Source organism: Haliaeetus albicilla, chromosome 13 (assembly GCF_947461875.1).
Source record: "Haliaeetus albicilla chromosome 13, bHalAlb1.1, whole genome shotgun sequence".
NCBI lineage: Eukaryota > Metazoa > Chordata > Aves > Accipitriformes > Accipitridae > Haliaeetus > Haliaeetus albicilla.
In genome coordinates this window covers 10,949,936-10,971,215 of record NC_091495.1, presented here as the reverse complement: position 1 = coordinate 10,971,215, position 21,280 = coordinate 10,949,936, and the positions used below count along the sequence as shown (strand labels likewise).

The 21,280-nt window shown below is 37.5% G+C and overlaps 1 protein-coding gene across 5 annotated transcripts in view; it reads right to left on the bottom strand.

Moving 5' to 3' along the window:
• USH2A (usherin) overlaps positions 1-21,280 on the bottom strand; it is a 394,137-nt gene that overhangs the window by 271,237 nt on the left and 101,620 nt on the right. For all 5 annotated transcript variants that reach the window (XM_069800131.1, XM_069800130.1, XM_069800132.1 and 2 more), the window contains exon 21: positions 15,138-15,368. In XM_069800131.1, the coding sequence (XP_069656232.1) occupies positions 15,138-15,368 (231 nt within the window). The remainder of the gene's footprint in view (positions 1-15,137; positions 15,369-21,280) is intronic.

Genomic DNA, 21,280 nt, shown 5'->3' with positions numbered 1-21,280 from the left:
GCACAGATCTAACTACTTGCGATCAAATCTCATTTTGGGTATATATAGAGATGGAGTATAGTTACTTTTTGAGATTTTTCTACTATACAGTATATAATTCTCTAGAATGTCTTTAAATTAAAAAAAAAAAAGTCATGCAACAATTTACTATTGAGCTCAATGAATCCTCCAGTAATTTAGTATATGACATTTCTGTCACCACATTAAATGGTCCTTATACCAGAACAACATCACTTGGCAGGTTTGAGTTTTCGTTCAAATAGTTATGCTAACAGTTGCTTTGCGAATTCTCAGTCACTATACTGCAGTTATTTAAGGTTACAATTTTGTCCATCTACGTTTGCTTTAGGGATCATCTATCAAGTCCAGTGTCTCATGGAAAGCATGAGCAGACTGAGGAAAAGACAAGGACTCAGGAAAAGAAACGTGTAATCCCATCTCATTCTGGAGAAGTATCTTGAAAAATAATTCATTTTAGAGGTATTTGTTTTCATAGTTGAAAAAGACAGCATTGTATAGCCCAAAAAAGAAGGAAGGGGATTACACTTCACGAGTCAAAATAACAAACTACATATAGCCAGTATCTAATTAAATACATGTTACGCTCTTTAGTTCAATTTTTTTAAAAAATACACATTTACTGAAGAAAAACACTAGCAAGTAACATGCGAGAAAGCACGTCATTCTAGTGTCAAAAGCCTTGTGTGCTGTTTCCTGAGGATTCCATTCTATGACAAAGCTTACTATAATCTTCGGAAACTCTGTACATACATAAAATAACTAACAAAGATTTAGTCATATTAAAATGCTGTAACTTCAACACACTTTTTAAGGCAGCGCATTTATTAAACAAATCACAAACACTCAAACGCAGAGAGTACTTCCTCCCCAAGGTCTGCAAATTTGAATGGCAGCAGCACTTACTGCTAAATTTACCTCCCAGGTCCTTGACATCATTGTTGCATAAAATTTTTCTAAAATACTCTCTCAGGTAAAAGAAAAGAATTCCTTTTATAATCATATTTGCTTCATGCCAAATACTTTTTCATTATTACTTTGAAGAATTAATTTAAATCACTCATAATCTTAAATAACAGAAGTTTTTAAGTGTTATGGTTCCTTCTTTCTGTGGATCAGAGAATTTGTTAAAGTGTGGTTATCTTGAGGTAAAAAAGATGGAAATCTAAATTTATCAATGTCAGGAAATAGCTCTTTGCAGGATGGTTAGCTAGAGGATGGTAGTGAAATTCTCAAATAAAACCTGTATTTGCATAGAGACTTTGCATGTTAGAAATATAGGGGCTAAGAAGGCTCTTTCAATAAATTGGTCCTGGCCACCAAATTCTGATGGTGTGCTAGCCACTAGAAAGGAAGGCAAAGAGTCTTTCTCTTGGCCTCTTTAATTTTCTACTACTTGGTGCCTGGCAATATGAAGAAAAAGATGACAACACCTTGAAGAACACAGAAAGAAGACAACCAAGGACACTATAATGGTCAAACCAGGAGGGAAAAAAGGGGGGGCGGGAGCAAGGAACAAATCATGGATAGTGTCAAAACAGGAAAAGGATGAAAAAGCAAAACAAATGTGAGGGGGAAAAAATGGAAATTAAATTGAAAAGCAGGAGAATCTATAACCACTAGTAAAAACTCTCCAATTCTCCAGCTGAAAATATATGTTGCTAGTAAACACAGAATACAATGGAAAAGCATGCACTCTATCCTTCACATACAGATGATCATCTAGTGCAGCAGTCAGTGTCTCTAATAGTTCAGATCAGAAAGAGATTTCATGAATATTAAAGATTTTTACCCATTGACATCTGTATTAGTCAGCAATGTTCCACATGATGGATATGTCTGGGATTTTCCTATGACATTGGGATTTTTTTTTAATTACTATTCAAATAACTATTTAGACCACATTAGGTCTGTAAGAGCAAACTCTCAAAATTTAGGAAACGCGAAACAAAAATTGTCTGCAAAAAATTAATGCATACACAAATAGAGGATGAATAATGATATAGTCTACAATTATACAAACACACATGTCCCATAAGATATCTGCCTCAAGGATTTTATGATGTTCAGCAACTAAAACAGAATTCATGTAGCAAATAAGGATTTTGTGCACAGAAGCCTGTCCTATTTGATGTAGTGCTCTGCAGATGTTTAATGAAAGAGGAAGGGGAGTATGAAAAGTGAACGGACAGTTTCATAGCTAGCGCAGTTCAATGTCACTCTGGAGAAATCTGTCCCTACCTCTGCCGCAAAGTTCTTATGCAGTGTGAGACAAATTGCTTAAGTAAAACTTTTCAGAGTTATTCACTTGTTATGCACTCTTCATTTTCTTGAGTGCTTGCATTTAAACACCTTACAGAGATCTGTGGAAGTGTTAAGTGTTCCTAATTGAACAGGGGTCGGTGGAAACTCTAAACAGATGAACTACTCTGAAAACTCACGTCGTACCTATGTAAAACTGAGCACTCAAAATTAGCATTGAGTCCCCTTTTTTCTTTACCCAAAGTCCCCATCCATAAAAAGAAACTAATGTAAGTGTTGTAAAAGTGAGTATCAATGATTACAAAGTACTCAGATACTCCAGTGAAAACAGCACAAGGAAAAAAAAAATAAAAATCTGCATTTACTTAAGAATTAGGTATGTACAGTAAGACAGACATCAAGCCATATACAGAACAGTAAGAATTTTTAAAAGGCAACAGCTGGTCCATACCATACACAGAACCTATGGATAAGCTAGTTTTTAATCCATTGATTACGTGCCATCATAACACATAAAAATAACAAGGTTGAATTAAGTTCATGCTGCTTATTTTAACTCCATTTCCTAAGTTCTAGGCACTTAATTTTGCAATCTTAATTTTTTCCTGTATGTACTAGTGCAGACAGCCTTTTTTTCTCCAAATTACCACAGTCTAATCCTGAATGATAGTTTTGTCATAATGGAATTATTCAGTCTATGATCTGATTGATTTTAGACCTTAAATACTGAATCTTAACACACGTAAATTTTTAATCCTTTAATTTCTCTATTCTGCCAGTAATTGATAAGGACAGTCGTACTTAGACAAGGTCTTAATTTAATCGCCCTGAAAATCAATTAGAAGGTGAAAAGCTTCCTTATATTATTATTATGAAAATTTCCTGATCAAATTCACAATGCAATCATAATCAATGCATGACACTTCACAGGCTTTTAGTCAATACATAATTCAGTAGTTGTATCTTCACCATTTAAAAACAATATGGGAAGGGATTTGTTTTTTAAAAGCAGGAATAATTTAAACGTTCAGTATTAGTCAAATGCAATGTCTCAAGTCATCAGACTAAATAACCCTTTATAGAAATAATCTAAATAAGAGCCAAGCATGCACCAGAAAGCATTAATTTTACCTGAAGCATCTCACCAGACAATATAGGGGTAATACTCTCTTTGTTGCACCGTTGTTGAAAACTCTCCATAGAATCAGAAGGAAATTATTGGCCCACTGTTAAACAGGAGAGGTGAATTAGTCACCAACAACACCGAAAAGGCTGAGGTTCTCAACACTTTCTTCACCTCTGTCTTTACCCACACTGTTGGGCCCCAGGCCTTGGGAACAAAAGTCCAGGTTGATGCAAACACAGACTCACCATCAGTGAAGGAAGAGTTGGTATGTGAACTATTACAGGAGCCTGACCCATACAAATTGATGGGCCCTGAAAATATCCACGCAAGGGTGTAAGAGAGCTGGTTTACATCACTGCGAGGCCGCTCTCCATTACCTTTGAGAAGTTGGGGAGATCAGGGGACATCCCCAGAAGACTGGAAGAAGGCTAATGTCACCCCCATCTACAAGAAGGGCTTAAAGGAGGATCCAGGAAATAAGCCCATCCGTCTTACTTCAGTCCCTAGGAAAGTTATGGAATGAATCCTCCTGGGGGCTATCACAACTCAAATTAAGCACGTGATTGGGAAAAGCCAGCACAGATTCACCAAGTGCTTGACAAACCTGATCACCTTCTGCAACAAAGCAATCCGCTCGGCTGACGTGGCGTGAGCAGTGGACACTGCCTACTTGGATTTCTCCAAGGCTTTTGATACCGTTTCCCACAGCCTCCTCCTAAGAGAAACCGATGTGTTATGGGCTAGACAAGTGGTCTGTGCGGTGGGTGGGGAGCTGGCTGAAAGGCCGCACCCAGAGCTGGCAACCTGTCACGAGTGGGGTCCCCCAGGGACTGATCTTGGGCCCAACACTGTTTAATACCTTCAGAAATGATCTGGATGACGGGATCAAGTGTACCCTGATGAAGTTTGCCAGTGGTATCTCACTGAGTGGGGAAGCGGACACTTTGGAAGGGAGAGCCACCCTGCAGGAAGACCTGGATAGGCCGGAAGAGTGGGCTAATGGGAACCTTGTGAAGTTCAACAAAGGCAGATGGAAGGTCTTGCACCCGGGAAAGCATAATCCAGGAGTGCAGCACAGGCTGGGATCTACCCAGCCGGGAGCAGCTCCGTGGAAAGGGACCTGGGGGTCCTGGTGGACAGCAAGCTCAGTGTGAGTGACCAGTGTGCTGCTGTGGCAAAGCAAGCCAACAGGATGCTGGGTTGCATCAACAACGGCATCCCCAGCACAGACAAAAAAGTCATTATCCACTCTACTCAGCGCTTGTCAGGCCACACCTGGAACACTGTGTTCAGTTTTGGTCCCAGCTATATAAAAAAGATGTGGCCAGGCTGGAGAGTGTCCAGAGAAGGGCCACAAAGGTGATCAAAGGACCTGGAAGCCTGCCATATGAGGAAAGGCTGAGAGAACTGGATTTGTTCAGCCTTGAGAAAAGGCTGCTTAGGGGACACCTTATCACCACGTTCCAGTATTTAAAGGGTGGCTACACAGAAGATGGAGACTCCCTTTTTACAAAGAGTCGCATGGAAAAGACAAGGGGTAATGGGTACAAGTTACTTCTGGGGAGATTCCGACTGGACACAACAGGAAAATTTTTCATAATGAGAACAATCAGCCATTGGAATAATCTCCCCAGGGAAGTGGTGGATTCCCCAACATTGGACACTTTTAAGATTTGGCTGGACAGGTTGCTGGGCCACCTTCTCTAGACGATGCTTTTGCCAAGAAAGGTTGGATCAGATGATCCTCGAGGTCCCTTCCAACCTGGTAGTCTATGATTCTATAAACCCAAGAATAGGAGGGACAGATAAGATTCTTCCTGTGCCTGTCCACAAACAGCTCCTCAAAATAAAGAAAGAAATAATCTAATAGAGACAAGAGCTTGTCATGCCACAACCCTCCATGTCACTCTAAGTATCCTCCTGTAAATTAGGGTCCTTTTGTCCATATACAGGAGCCTCTCTTAAGACAATTAAGAAACAGGCTTTTCTTCAATGTAATGCACTTTAAAGGGCAAGATAAAAACTGGACAAGACTTATGTATCATTTGGAACTAAGAAGAACTTTGAAGAGAGGGGCAGCATCAAAACTGATAGAATTCCTGCCATCCTGCCTTGGACTAGCTGATATTTCCCAAGTAGATGCAGTATAACTGCACCACTAAAAACACAAGAAGAGTATTTATCATGATTACCCTAGATGAAAATCTTGACCGAGTGTCATTGCTACTGCCTTCTGGCCCTAGCACAAACTCAAACCATAAGATTTTAGAAATAAAAGACATCAGAAATTTGACATTTATTAAAGTCAAAGCTATAGGTATATTCCTTTTTGGCTATTACTTCTCATCAAATCCCTCTCTTTAAAACTATTTTGGGTTACAAGTTCAATTATACCAGCACATAAGAATCCTACAAAAATCTTACAAAGTACTGCAGTACTGGTGTGGAAGACCCACAATTGCACTAGCAAATTAAAAGCACTGGAAATCATCAGTTTTCTTTCACCTATCTCTGCACCATCAGGTATTTGAGTCTGAGAATTTCCAGAAGCATTCACACATTCACCCTAAAAGATGAACATCCATTGAACCACTGTTTTCTGTGCTCAAACCTGCTCCAAGTTCTTTCTTTGATCTGTACCATTTCAGCCCTTGCCTTAACTAAAAAGAAATGAGTCTCCATTTAACACACAGTAGTACATGGATCTCTCACATGCAAAACTTTCAAGAGATGCTTGGCACCTTCCCCTGCCTTCTTTTATTTTTTATTTTTTTTAATTAAATAAACTTCATGCATTTGTGCTGTTTCTACTTTCTAGATTTTTCTAAGTTTGTTATTTTCAGCAACTTATATTTCCCTAAAACTCCCTCCCAACAAGTCCCTCCATCTTGCACCTTTTCTTAGCAGCGCACAAGCACAAAAGGAATCCCAGAAGATGTCATGCCTGAAGCAAAACACAGCGCTTCCATAACTGTTTATTTTCAGAGATATATATGAGGTCACTTTCTATCCTTGCTGCACACAGAAGAGGCACAGAGTACAGAAAGTCTCCTTGAACTCTCTCCTTCCCTTCTTCGCCCTTTTAAACACAGAATATAATCCCGCCTTTGGCTTCTTCAGTGAGCTGAACAAATACATGAGAATTCCATTCTCACTGAGCAAAGGCCAGACTAGATACTAAAAGAAAAATATTTTTTCCCACAGTTACTCTCATTAAATTCAATTAGTATTCTTTGTGCAGACTCCTATACAAAGTTCCTACCTCAAATCCTATCAGCCTTTTGTTTGGAGACGAGCAATAAAAAGAAACACCAAATATATAGGTATGCTTTACTGGTGGAAGTTAATCTTGTATAAAATTGCTTGGTACATAAGTGGTTGCACTCTCAGATTAGTTTATAAAAAACACAAACTTGGTAGAGAGCAACTACTTTTATTACCCTTGACTAAACAACAATTGATAAAAACCTTTTCTTCTGCTAATTTTTAGGTTTGTCACCTACAGACAGAATGCCCACTACATTTCAAAATAGTATATCATGTTTGCACAAAATTAACAGAAGCACAACTAGAGTTGTGACAAAAGGGGAAGAACTGCTGTTTTACTGAGTACAATTCATGTGGTCTATTTGTGATAATCAAAAGACCCAATTCTGTAACTGGTTTTGTACAAGCAGACATCTGAAACTAACTATGATCTAGTCTGGGAAAGGGCTTTTTCGCTAGCAGCTTGATATAACAATAAGAATGCTACTGCTTTTACAACTTCCACCATTGGGACTCCTACATGCTCTGAAAGTTTCCAAGCACAAGCAGAAAAAATTGTTTTTAACAACGCAGTGCAGAATGTCACACAACACTAGCAAAAATGTACTTTGGCACTAAAGCCAAGAAGATGCAAAAAAAATTTCAATTGCATGCCAAAGCTTGTGCTGCATAGTTGACCTATTAAAGTGCAAGAGGTAAATATGAGAAATAATATAGACAGGGAGAATCTCTTTTTTTCCCCTCCCCTGTGGTGACTACAATAAATCTTTTCTAAAAAAAAAAAAAGAAAAAAACAACTGGAAAAAACAGATACTTGAGACTGATACAAAGTATGCTGGTGCCTAACAAAATCAGCTCATCTTAGTGAAAATATTACCCCTGTAACACTGGCAAGGTCAGCATCAGCTTGGCTTATTTGCTGCCTAAGTCCCTGTTGTGCATGTTCGAAAATGTTTTAAGTTGTTTTGTTCATAAAGCAGCACGGTTCACTTTGTTGTGCTGGATCACTCCTTTTTCTCTATACACTGCCCCTCTCTCGCTCCCTATCTTTAGGCTTCTTGGGATTCAGAAGGAAGGAAGAAAGGAATGTGCTTTTCAAGAAGAAACTGTGAATTCATTTTAAGTACTGGGACAATATTCTACCTAAAATGTCTGTGCAAACAGTTCTCAGGCAGAAAAAAGGATGGTTCCCCTTCTTCCTGAAGTCAGCCACTTGATGGTGATATAGAAGAGCTTCATCTTTCTTTCACAGAAGATGAAGACATGGGTTCAAATCATTCTTTTGTGAAGGAAAGAGGAGGAAAATGTAAGATGTTGGCATAAAAATTAAAAGAATTTCTAAGGAGAAGTCCTGTGGCAACAACCTAGACAGAAAGGACGCAATGAAATAAGAGCTCTCCAAGAGCTCTTCAGTGTATGATTTAATATAAAAGTCTGAAAAATGAGTGGCACTATCAAAAGTTCCCTGAGATACGAAGTGTGTTCTCCAAGTCAGCTAAACAAAAGTGATCTCTTCCTTTCTCTCTCAGTATTAGAAAGCTTAGTGTAAGAATTTCTTTTGTAATAGTTTTTCCCCCAGAAAATCTTGTTTACCTTCTTCAGTTCAATGCAATGAAATAAAAAGGATGATTCCTAAAAAGCTAGGTAAGGAAAAAATGCCAGCAGAGAGACAAAGAATACATGAAACTAAGCAAATGGTCAGATTTCTCTCCTTCTGTTCCAGTTCTCTTCATCTTTTTAGCGTAAGGCTGAACTAAACAAATTTAATAACATTTGCTGTAAAGTTGTGTCTATAGATTAGGAAAACTACAGACTGCTCAGCCTAACCTTCATCCCCAGGGACACTATGCAGGAGGCCATATTCAGATACATGAAGGACAAGATGATGATTTGGACCAGTCAACATGGATTTACTGTGGGCAAATTGTGCCTGACCAACCTGATTGCCTTCTATGACGAAAGGACTGCCTCAGCAGTCAAAGGGGAAAGCAACTGGTGTTGTATACCTTGGCATTAGCAAGAGCTTCAACAAGGCTTCCCATAGGATCCTTGCCATCAGGCTGGAAAAACGGACCACAGGTGGACTATAAAAGTGGGTAAAAAACTGACTGAACAGCAGGAATCAAAGGCTTGTGACAAGTGGCACAAAGCCCAGTAAGCAGCATTTACAAGGAACGGGTACTGGGACCAATTATGTTTAACAGTTTTATTCATTAAAATGAATCCCAGGCAATGGGACAGAGTATACTATCAAAAAGTTTGCAGGCAATAAAAAAAATTGAGGGCTGCAGTGGATACACTGCAACTCAGAGAAATCTTGACAGGCTGGATAAAAGGGCTGACAGAAACCTTGTGAAATTCATCAAAGGCAAATGCAAGCCCTGCAATGCAGTTTCAGGTACTCTGGCATAAAAAAAGATACTGGCACACTGGAATGAATCCAGTGAAGGGGCACCAAGATAGTCAGAGGGCCGAAGTACATGACATATGAGAAGAGGCTGAGAGAATAGAGTTTGTTCAGTCTTAAGCATGGAAGGATGGAGGAGATGATCTTGCCTTCTCCAATTACCTCATGGAAGGATATAAAGAAGATGGGATCACACTTTCTTGGAGCTATATAGTGACAGAACTGTGTAGATATAAGCAGGAAAAGATTACCAAAAGGCTGGTCAGACTGGAAACTCAAACAGTACTTGGAAATATACTTGACTACACATGGAGATAAAACTCAAGTAGACAAAGGTCTAAACAGGTCTAGCTGGTCTCACTGTGAGCAGGAGGTTGGACTCTTCCAACCTAAATTAATCAGTGATTAAAACTCATTTCTGACCACCTCAAATTTTATCAGTAGTCATAAAAAGAAATGCTGGAAACTTTCTAGAGGAGAAAAAAGAAAATAGAAGCAAAACTTGTTGAATTCATGCAACCCTCCCTCTTTATAGAAAATTATTAATCAGAACTCTATGCAAAGTTCCCAAGGAAAAAAAAAAAAAAAAAAAGGCAGCTCTTTCCTTCTAAAAGTTATTTGGTGAAATGAACATCTTTCCTCATTTCATTGGGTTAATCTGAGTTTATAACAGGATATATGTTTTGGAAAACATTCTTAGAGGTCACAGAATCAATCCACTTACTCCAAAGCAGAATCAATTTTACCAAGTTATTCCTGACAAATGCTCATCCAACTATCCTTTAAAATCTGCAGTGTCAGAGCTTTCATTTTTTTTCTCACAACAATGTATTCCTTTTCTCAACTAGCCTGAATCTTTTAGAGGAAAATTCTTGTGAGAAGACAATCTACCTTGCTATATTTTAAGCTTATTATGAGCGCATTGCTGCTCTACTCACAGTAGACACGGAGAAAAGTTCATTCTCCTCTTTTAAACTACACACTTTTATGTACTTTAACACCATTATCATGTCTTCTTTTAGTCTTCATTTTTCTAAACTATGACATTTTCTTCAGCCTTTCCTCTTACATTGTTCTTAGACCTCCAATCGCGTTCATTTTCTTGGTATTCAGTCGTAATGAATTCCATAAATTTCTATTGGGATGCTGGAAAAGGCCTGTTTATGTGGCTCCATATGCTAATGAAAATATTTGTGCCTTCTACTAACTATGAACTGTTTGCTCAAAATTATATGGAGTGGAATTTGTTTTATGTTACTGCAAAGAGAGTTCACTGTGATGAAGAGCTACAGGGAGATCCAGCACTGAATGACCACAGCCATCCTCAGCACTTCTGCTCAGAACAAATGTAAACGACACTTGTGCAGTGTTCCATGGCAAACTCATTAAGAAACATCGTTACTGGAAAGATTCTCCACTCTGAGAAATGTGTGTGTATCTGAGTCAGAATTTGGCAGTAAGAACACTAGCACATATATATTCTTTTTTAAATACAGGTTTTTAAGATCATGACACTAAAAATGTCATTGTAAAAAAGCTCTATTTGTAATGGTGAATATATGAACGTCTTACCTCATACAGTTATTTCGTAATTATTACAGAGCTGAATTCGTATCATGTAGAGGTTGGCAAAGAGTACATATTCCAGGCAAGGCCCACTTCTTTTTAAGTGTAGTATTCTATTTCAGAAAACTTGGATTCAAAGCAAGGCCAAACACAAAAGTTTCTTCAGAGTGGACTGCATTTTGATCAATATTACATGAATAATTTTCTTCTTAAACAAGTAGCATTCAAGAGGAATCACATTAAAATAGTAATAGCTAATTCAACTGTTTTTAAAATATCACAAAGAACCCTTCATCCACCTGAAAAAATGAATTATTTTATCACTAAATAACTAAAGGCCTCCCTTCTCACATGGATGTATAATTATAACACCTGACATCAAGCTCAAATTGTATTTTAAGCAATGCATGAAGCATGGTTGGAGGATTTGTTTTGCTCCATTTCATAGAAAGAATATGTATATTATTTACAAAACCCACTACAATGCCACAGAATTGTCAAATTATGTTCAGTGTTGTATTTGAAAAGTAGTCTTATTTTGATAGGTCAGGAGGAATGTAACCTTCCACACAACTATCTTGCTACTCTGCAATTTCCTTCTTTTGTAGCAATTGAGTCACCCTTTACACAGTGAGCAGTTCTTACATAGCCCTACAGATACACCGAGTTTCTCTTCATGGAGCCCAACTATATCTCCATAGCATAGAGTCAAGGAGCTTTCTTGTTCATTCATCTGTCCAACTATTTGCAATTTCTACCTTTTCTAAGTATAATAGGCCCTATCTCACCAGCTCTGCCACAGACTTTCTGTCTGGCAATGGGTCAATCAGAGGAAAGATTCAAAAAGTGATTTGTGTAACCCACGACTGTACTTTAGACAACTAAATCGCAGTCCTCAAACTCCTAGCTCAGATGTCATTGTGCCCCAGAGACATTCAGGGTTCAATTTTTAACCAGTTGCTCTTTGGGCCCAGAAGTTCCTTTACTGAAAGAACCCAGTAGTTTGGCATCTATTTGCTGAATAAAACCTGAAAACTAAACTTCCCTTTATCTGTCCTTAGGAGCTTAATCCAGTATACTTGCTCTAGAAAAAACTACTGCACAGGTTTTTGACAGGATTTTCTACAAAGTTTAAACAGCGGCACTGTTTTTATCTGAAGGCATAGTATGCACTAACATACTCAACAGGGTGCACATGTGCTTTCTCAGGGAGTCACATTTTCAAAGAAAAATGTGATCCCCTACTCTCTGTAAAATGAAAAGTTAAAGCTGCCTAACCCTCAGGAGATATTTGTAAGTTATGAATCCTGAAGAGAACGTAGTGCCTCAAATTAGAACCAAACTTGATCCTAAGCAGGGCTCGTTTACACAGGTGAAAATTAATACATCATTTTTTATTTCATCCAGTCAGGCACCTCAAGTCCTAACCCTCAACCAAGGAGCAAAAAGGAATTGAGGAAAAATTCTTTTCATAAATATATCTGTTGGCTTGTTCATTGATATTCACACACACACTTCAGCATTTCAGCATGCTGTTTTCCATGGATTTTATTCAATGATCTCGAAGGATCTTACTTGTAAGCCTTGGTACGCCTCTGCTAGAAAGCACATGAAGGCCCTAACTTCCCTGCAGAGCAAACTATTCTCACCCATTTGTTAGCAGAGAAAGCCAGGTTAACATGACATCATGCTCATTACCTTCATCCTTAGGCTTTTTTTGGACCTAGCCATTAGACTCCATCATTAGAGAGATAACAAGTGTAATTTGAATTTAAAAGATATTCAGACACTCGGCTATTTACAGTTCTTTGAACTCCAAACTTGCCTGTCTACACCCTGTATAAAATAGAGAGTACCTCTCTTGACTACTAGAGAACCAGAAAGACAAACACAACAGTTACTGCAGCATTCTGACTCCAGACCAACAGCCGCATCACACAAGTTGTGCTGATAAAGTAAACCACGTGAAGTAACTAATTTGTAAAACCTTCTAGCCATTTCTAAAGGGCCTCCTGTGTTAAGCAGAACCTGAACTTCAGCTCCCCATCTATTAAATCAGAATGAGAGCACTTTGCTGTCTCATGGGGAAGATATGAAGATAAACACCTGAATACCCCAATCTTCAGAGTGATGGGAGATGGATGAGTTCCTTAGCTAAAACAAGAACAATAATAGTTTCTTTGCCTGGTGGTATTTTGATAGATATAATGACTGCTGTTGTATCAAAGAACTTCAAGGGGTACGAATAAGTATTAGAAGTCAAGTCTGCATCTTTTGGGAAACGATATTACAGATGCCTAAAACACTTCTTCACAGTTTGAAGAGCTAAGAAGTCGCATGTGGACAGTTCTGGCAGAAACAATCCTTTTCTCTACCTGACTTCCTCTTGTCTAATGTGTACTCAGAGCACATCTTCCTGTGCAGCTGGAGGCTTTGTTACAGACAGAAGGACGCTACTTAGTATAGCCAGTGTTTATTGCCTAACTTTTTTTTTTTTAAGATGAATTTGGAAAACTTCCCAGATAATACATCTGCCCCTATTACTTGCACCTCGGAGTGTAAGACCAGCCGGGGAGATAGTGAGGACAACTGCATTTACTAGCAATGAATAAACTGATCTATCTTTTTCTGGATTAGCAGTGGGAGATCCCAGACGCACTAAGAAGTATCTGTCTGCTGACTGACATATACAAGCTGGCACACTTTTGTGTCAAAAATGTACACAGCTGCATGTACACCGAAGCCGTTCCATCTATAAAGCACAATTGCCAACAGCTTGTCTTCAGAGATGGGTAATAAGAGACGGTCTCAAAAACAAAACAAGTGCAGAGTACAATTAAAGAATATTTTTCATTCCCCTAAGTGCCTTTCTTTCTAAACTCTCCTGGATTTGCTACAATTCTCCCTCCATCATGTTTTAGAAGAAGGAGGGATGATCTACTTGGAAAAACCCGGATTTATATTTCTCAAAAACTTCATTGAGTTGCCAAGTACTGGAATTACACATTTTTAGGTAACAAAACAGGCTGATTTAACCTGATTGTCAGTCATTACCAGCAGATGTCTGGACAAATTGCCTAGCATGTTTTGGTTCTAGGTCAACTCCAGATACTCAGACTAATAGCTGGTCGAAAAGAAAGAACACAGTCCAAAGCAGTAATAAATTATATTTATCCACATAGCATTATCAGCCATCAGGCGTCAGTATGAAGGGAGCTTTATTTTAACATCTTCTCCCAACCTGTCCGTCCAAACTTGCTCAAACCACCTCAACCATCTCAATAAGCCTTATTCAAGGCCTCAGTCTCAGCTTATGGAGCATAAGCAAACCCCAGACCGAATCATCACGTGGGTAAATTAGTGTTGGGCTTGCTTGGTTACAAATAGGCAGGCATGTTAACCACCCCAGTAGTGCAACACACTCTTTCCTGACACTCTCAGAGACTTCTGATGAGAAGTAGGAAATTCAGTGATACTCATGATTCTTTACCTGTCTGATTAAACTATTTAACTATACCACAGTGATAGGGCTGACTGGAGCTCCAGTGAGAAGAACTGCAGCTCACAATTCCTTTGGTGTTCAGATCATCACAACTGACAACAGAAGAAACACATCAAAGATTTTCTTACTAAATATATGGTAAAGGGTGCAAACTCTGATGTCAGGAAAACCATAGAGCAATTTGGATGAGGAAAGGAGCCCAACAGCTGTGCCTACAGATTCCCACACAGAGACAGGTTTTGCAAGTCAACATGGTGTCAATATTTAACTAACACATTATCACTTGTTGTTATTATTTGACTATCAGTCAAGTAAGCAGCTAGCAAGAAAAAACAATGGAAGTGATCTTCAACTCTTGTTACTTTTAAATCAGATTCACTGAGTGATCATAGAGAGGCAAGAAGGTGATTTTTGTTTTAAACAAAACCTGAATTTTCACACACATACTTGCAAGTACCAAGCTATCTGTGCTCACATATTCTTGCCAGGATTACCTGTCATGGCCCAGAAAAAACAAGGGATGTCAGCTGAGCGGTCTTCAAATCTTCAGTGTTCTTTTGCGCATCGACAATGCTGCATGATTTTGCAGCCCTTATCTGTCTTAACAAACAAGGCTTAGTACCAGGTTAAGTTGTATCGCACTGTGGTGTGGCCTTCGCACCATCAGCATCTTCTTGCCCCAGAAGAATAAATAAAATTCATCTTATATTTACCACAAGGAAATGAGTCAAATATGCAGCAACATTCACTGTCATGTACGTCTCTATGTCCAAAGGCAAGGGAATACAAATCCCACATGTCCAATAACGTTTTTCACAGGCTTTTTATGTGAGAATCGAAATAGCCCATACATCACTAATAATCACATTATGCTCGTAAATTAAAAACTACAGATTTTACCATGAAAGTTATAGAGAAGATGATAATAAATGGTAAAACAAATGCAGAGTACAATTGGCACATTTTGTAAGTCATTTAAACTCATTTACCTGTAAAGTAAGTATTGGCGGGGAGAGTGGAACTAGCGAATCTGTAATATCCATTTCCTGGGAAACGGATCCCTTTCATTACTTCTGTACTCAATGTAGCTAAAGATGAATCTATCCTTTCCACCTGGTAGATGGGAGAAGGCCCATTAAGTTCTTCAGGTTCATTCCAATTTATCTTTACCGTTGTGCTGTTTATTCCTTCCACACGAGGAGCACTAAGTTTTCTTGGAGCTGTGCATTAAAAAAAAAAAAATTATCTAGATATCATTGTCCATAATACTCGGGAAATTATTTATTGCACAGATATCCGTAGAAGCTTAATTAGAAAAAAACAAAAACCAAACAACATTCTTAATCTTTATGAGAACTTGCTTTCAATTCCACAAGAAATACCTTATTTGTTTATTCAGGCTTTGGAAAAATACCTCTAGCATTATATCCAAAATATTTTTTTCATAATCTTTAAGAATCCTTCTTCATAAAAAGTATATTTGTATTCCTCCCTTGATTAGCCTCTCATGCCATACTCACTGTAAGCATGTATGTGTATGATCTTCAGCATTGGATTTGAGTGAAAGACCAAAGGAGAATTTGAACAGTTAATTAACTCTTGTTACATCTCAGCAGTATGGTACACGACAACACGAGTCTTTCATCACTGAACTTATCCTCGTCAACAGGAGCAGAACAGCCATCCGTCCACAGTACTGAAGGCTCATCAGGTTGTTCTCCTCATGGTGCACACACAAGACATTAGCATATGTTCAGATAATTATTCAGTTCAAGAAAATGACCCTCTTTAACTTTTCTCCACTAACAATGGTGCACAGTATAACTCCATACAAGATTGCTTCCACAAAGGTATCAGCCTAAGAATGTTATTACAATAATCCTTCTACCATGAAAACCAATACGCTGGCAATTCTTTTAAAAGTTCTGATAGCATTGGTCACTCTATAGCTGAGTTATGAATAATTTTTTATTTTTTTTTTTAAATACTGTTCAGTAAGCCACTGGAGGGCAGCATGACCTGTTTGGATAATGCCATGATGGCCATACAGGTGGGAAAGAAATGGACCACCACTGGAACAATAAAAGACATCATCTGGAGAAGTACAAGAACACTCTACTACCTATAGAATCTATATCCATCTTATCTTGCCTTTTTTTCTTCCCTTTCTTTCCCTGATAAAGAAAAGGATTTAACAACAGAAACTTCATTTGTACCCAGGAAGTGAAATACAATGACAACTTGTAAAAATTACTTGTTCCCATAATGACATAGTAAAGAGCAATAAACGCCTTTCAAGAACAATAAAACCTGAATTAAAATATGGGCCTTCAAAAATCTGACATATTACTTCACAGCACAGCATTGTACATAGTGCAAGTTCTTTAGAGGAGAGATTGCTTCGTTTAGAACGAATTAATAACATCCTTTTCAACATTCGTGGGTTTCCAAGATCATTAACATATTTTTCATTTTTCCTATTTGCCTGTAGCATGTTGCTACTTTTTTGTCTTTCTTTCTTTTTCTTTGCCACCCCCACTCCCCAACTTGGTAAATATTCTTGGAGAAAGCAGGGAGGGGGGAAACTGGGAAACTGCCAATGGCACTATGTGCTGTAAATTCCTGCTTAGGCATCATTTATGACTTCACAATCTAATTAGTATCTCATGCTATGGTAGAAATTTACAATGTCAAAACTGAAGTAATGCAGCGTGAGGTCATAAGCTTTCCTGCATAAGTAGGGCACAGCACTAATGAATTGTGGTATTAATGCACAAGTTTAAATAGAAAACATGGCTTAACAATCAAAACTTCACCTTTGAGGGAACTACTGTACGTCAGCATTTTAAATGTGAACATAAGAGGTTGAGCCCTCCAGTTCAACTTACTGATGGTGAAACACAAATGCTAAAATTCATTATTTCTAAAACGCATACAGCTAACTAACACTCATGACAATAACTATATCTTCCTTTAAAGTCTAGTATTAATAAACGGCAGTTACTTGGACCATAATTATGGTATCTCTGATACCCAAACCTGAAGCTTTTATGGGGCTTATGCAATTAACTACTTAAATGCATCGTAACACTTGCTTCTCTGACAGGGAAGTATTGATTTTTTAATCATTTTCAAGTCTCCTCTAGCACAAATAAATGTACTACAGTTACAGTTAATGCACTGTGTACATGCATTAAACACTGGCATGACACAATTTATTATTTTGTGATATATGGAATAGAAGCCTACCCTTTCAAGAAAGTAACATCCTTGCTATAACATTAGTATTTAAACTACAGTCTCTTTGATGCTTGAGAATTCTTGTGCATCAAGACAGTGGAAGACTGTACATAATAGGTTACATAAGTAAAAAAACAAACCAAAACAAACCAAAACAACCCCAAAACCCAAATTCTGCACAGAAACAGACAGGACTAAAAATAAATCTGTAGCACTAGCCCAGCAGGGTACTAAATGCTGAAATTAAAAACATTCAAGACTAAAAGATACAGTATATATTTTCCTAAAGGTGTCACTGTGGTACCTGTAGCTACTTTCTGAAAGATGAATCGACTATAATTTTACCTATTTAATTTTTTTTAGTCACGTTCTGTTAAGACACATCTGTCAAAATAATGAGCGTACTACATTTTAGTGGATTCAAAGTCACATTTTGTGTATTTTAATTATGTAGTTTTAATGTCTTGCTATATAATACATATTTAATATATTATAAAGCTAAAACAGTATTTAAAACCCCATGATTGCTGCATGCCATTGTGTAGCAGAGGGCACAAAAAAGACCAATAAAGACAGATGGTCCATACAGCTTATGTTGAAGTCATATATCTAAATATAGATGTTGCTACACAGGTCATTACAAATAAGCCTTTCCCATGTGTTTATGCACACACATGTACACAAAAATGAAGTTGGTAAGTAAAGAGCAGTTAATTTTGTTTTGTTTGAAATAATATCATTTTAGTTTTAGACTCAAAGACAGATGCCAGCATTTCGCTCTGAACAGATGGTAATTCCATCTAATAGTGCATCTCTGTATTAGTAAGGTCTGTTGTGTATACAAACAGTAATAAACACTAGGTAAGGATCAAAATAAATTTTAATTGTTGACATTAAATTCTGGCAGCCACTGTTCTAAGGATACAATACTCCTTTCTCAAGTCTGTCAGGTTTACTAATACAACTGCTAAAGCTTTTCCATACTCTGCCAGATTCTTGTCCCAGGAATAACATATTTACACTGTGGCTAAATTTAACAGGCTTACATATGTCTGAATAACTACTGCTCAGCATACTGTAGGTAGGTATTTGTGTACCCTTCCACATAAGCCTTCAATTAGCCACTCTGAATAGTTCAGGAAAGCAACAGTAGCAAAAAGTATACAGTTTTTAATTATTGTTCAGTTGAATGCAGAAGGCTTACATACAAATTAAAACAGAAATGTTCAGCAAGTTTGAGGACAAAACTTAAAGAAAATTTTTTTTTTTTTCATCTGGGAGTTTGCCTTGCAGGTAAAATTACATGCCTCGCTATTGGTCATCCATTTCATTTTTGCTACAAGTTATTAGTCCAGAGGACCCTGAGATTGCCACAGCATTTCTGGTATGACCTTTTCTTTCTCTGTGCTTCACAATAGTATTTCCATAGTAAATGAGTCAAGAAATAATACTTATGTCTTCTGACAATATTTTGATTTTTTTAGAAGATTCTTTGGAGTCCATTTTGGACTCTTCCCCAAAAAAGAATAAAAACCAGCCATAATGGACATCAAAAGAAAATTTAATAACACGGATATGTTACAATCATATTTCTTTAAAAATAGATGTAGTACACAGTATTTTTTAAAAATCATGAAAAATATATTGCTTCCACCATATGGGACAACCAACGACTCACCAACCGATTTAAGATGCAGCATATTGAGCTGACCATATGTTACAGTGCTGTTGAATGGCTGAGTGATTCATGCCCGTCACATTCTAGTATATCAATTAAAGCTCCTTGAAGTCTGCATGATTTGTGTCTCTGTTATTAAACCCTGCTAATTCATCCCACTTACACATCTGTTATAAATCTCTAGGAGTGCTGCATGATTCATGGCAATCTGTGAGCATGGTACAGCAAATTCTTCTCCTTGTAATTAACAGTAAATTGTTTTACTGCCATGCAATGAATTTTTCAGTTATATTGCAAATGAACTCCTAAATGCACGGTTCTTTCCTAAGAACTGACTTATATTATTAGGCAATTAAAAAGTATTGCTTTGAACCAAAAGCTTTTAATCAAGAGGAATGCAACTTAAACATAGCTTAAAAACCTTGCAAATTTGACACGGAGGGAAAAGAACAAACTGAGCTATTTTCTGAAGTATAATATGTGGTTGGTAGGGGAGAAGAAACAAATAACTTTTGAGTCCCTACTAATTTCCTGAAACTCAAAGAGCAGTTTAACTACAGCTTGAACACTTGGCAAAACAAGTTTGAGCAGATACTATTTATCTCAGAAGTTACTTAAGTCATCTGTCATTACGAAATTTCTCAGATTACTTTACACTTTTCTAATTGTAAAACAGTGTCTTTATTCTTGAAATAAATAATTGGATAATTAGCCAAGCTGAATCATCAGAGGATTCCAATGCTGCTCAAGTGTTCTTGTCAAAGGTGAAGCAAATTCATTTCAGCTTTGCCTCTGCAGCTTTCTGAAGAGGCTTTGATTTTTTTCCTGCTACATTCTTGGCAGCAGCCTCAAATTCATGAGTCCATACATCAAGTCAGTAGTTTAACAACAAATGAAATTAAATTCAAAGAAGGGAAACTAATTGAAGGACAGCAACAAAAGTGTTTGGTAATGTGCTTTTTAATATGGCACGCCACATTTGCATGATAATTTTTCCTTTTTAGCATGGAGCAGAAAGTGACTAGCTTAATGAGGGATTATTCAAGACAGGAATGAACAAAATGCATTCATAACTAAGAACAAAGATTGTATTATGAAACGGAAACAGGCAACTGCCGAGAAGTAACTGGATGATTGGTTTATGCATTATGAATAAAAAGGTAGAAAAATATTTATATTAGTATTCACTAATGACTATATATACAAGATTGTTGTAATTAAAATTATAAATTAACATATTAAGAGTGCTTGTTTAATCACTTTGGGTCCTATTCACAACGAAGAGACTTATGTACATGCATGCAAAACAATCTGTGTTTTCAGGCCAGCAGCAAATGGCCCTCGTATTTCTCTTCTGTAACAAAGGAAAATATACATTACTTATTACCTGTTTAATGGGTATTTGTGATTTTAAAATTGAGGCATAGCATTTTGTAGAAAAGCAGTCTATGACAGGCATAAACAAATGCTGTATTGCCATGACAAATGGGTTGAGGCTTTTGAAAAGGGCTTGCACTGAACCTTATTCATGAATGGAAAAAATGGACAAATTACTCAGATTAAAAGGGTAATCGAAAAGAAAACGACATCAAGGAGTGTAAGACAGCCCAGAAAGCCCATCAGCATCATTACCCCAGCAAACCCAGAGGCAACTCCAAAGCCACCAATACAACTGCTTGAGAAGTCTGCCAAGAAGCCAGATGCAGCTGGTGCTGGAAGAATATCTTCTACAAATTAGCTTCTGAACCCTGTAATTGCCATCAAAAGCAAAGGATCAGGAATGCAGTGTGCTGGGGTAAATGGCAGCGATCACAAAGCCATACTTTGGTGTGTCTTAAAAAATGCTTTTTAAATGAAGTTTAAAAAAAAATTAAGAAGGGCAAAGAAAAGACGAACTTAATTACAAGAAATAAGCTCAGTCACACAGTAGTTAATGAAACATAGCTGTATAGATTGTTTAAGGCACCCTTTGACTATCTGATTTGAGAGGGGTAGCGTAAGCAATTGTAGTAGTCCAAGCACTCACATGGCTGATTCCTTCCTGTTGACTTGTCAGAAACTGCTGGGAATAAAAAGGTATTTCTCTGCCTGACTGAAAAATTTGGGAAACATGCATTTTTTGTCTTAGTGGATGCTGCAAAGAACAATGCAATTCATAATTTTATGCAAACACATTGTCAAAAAAAAATCACTTTTAATGGACCAGGTCTTTCA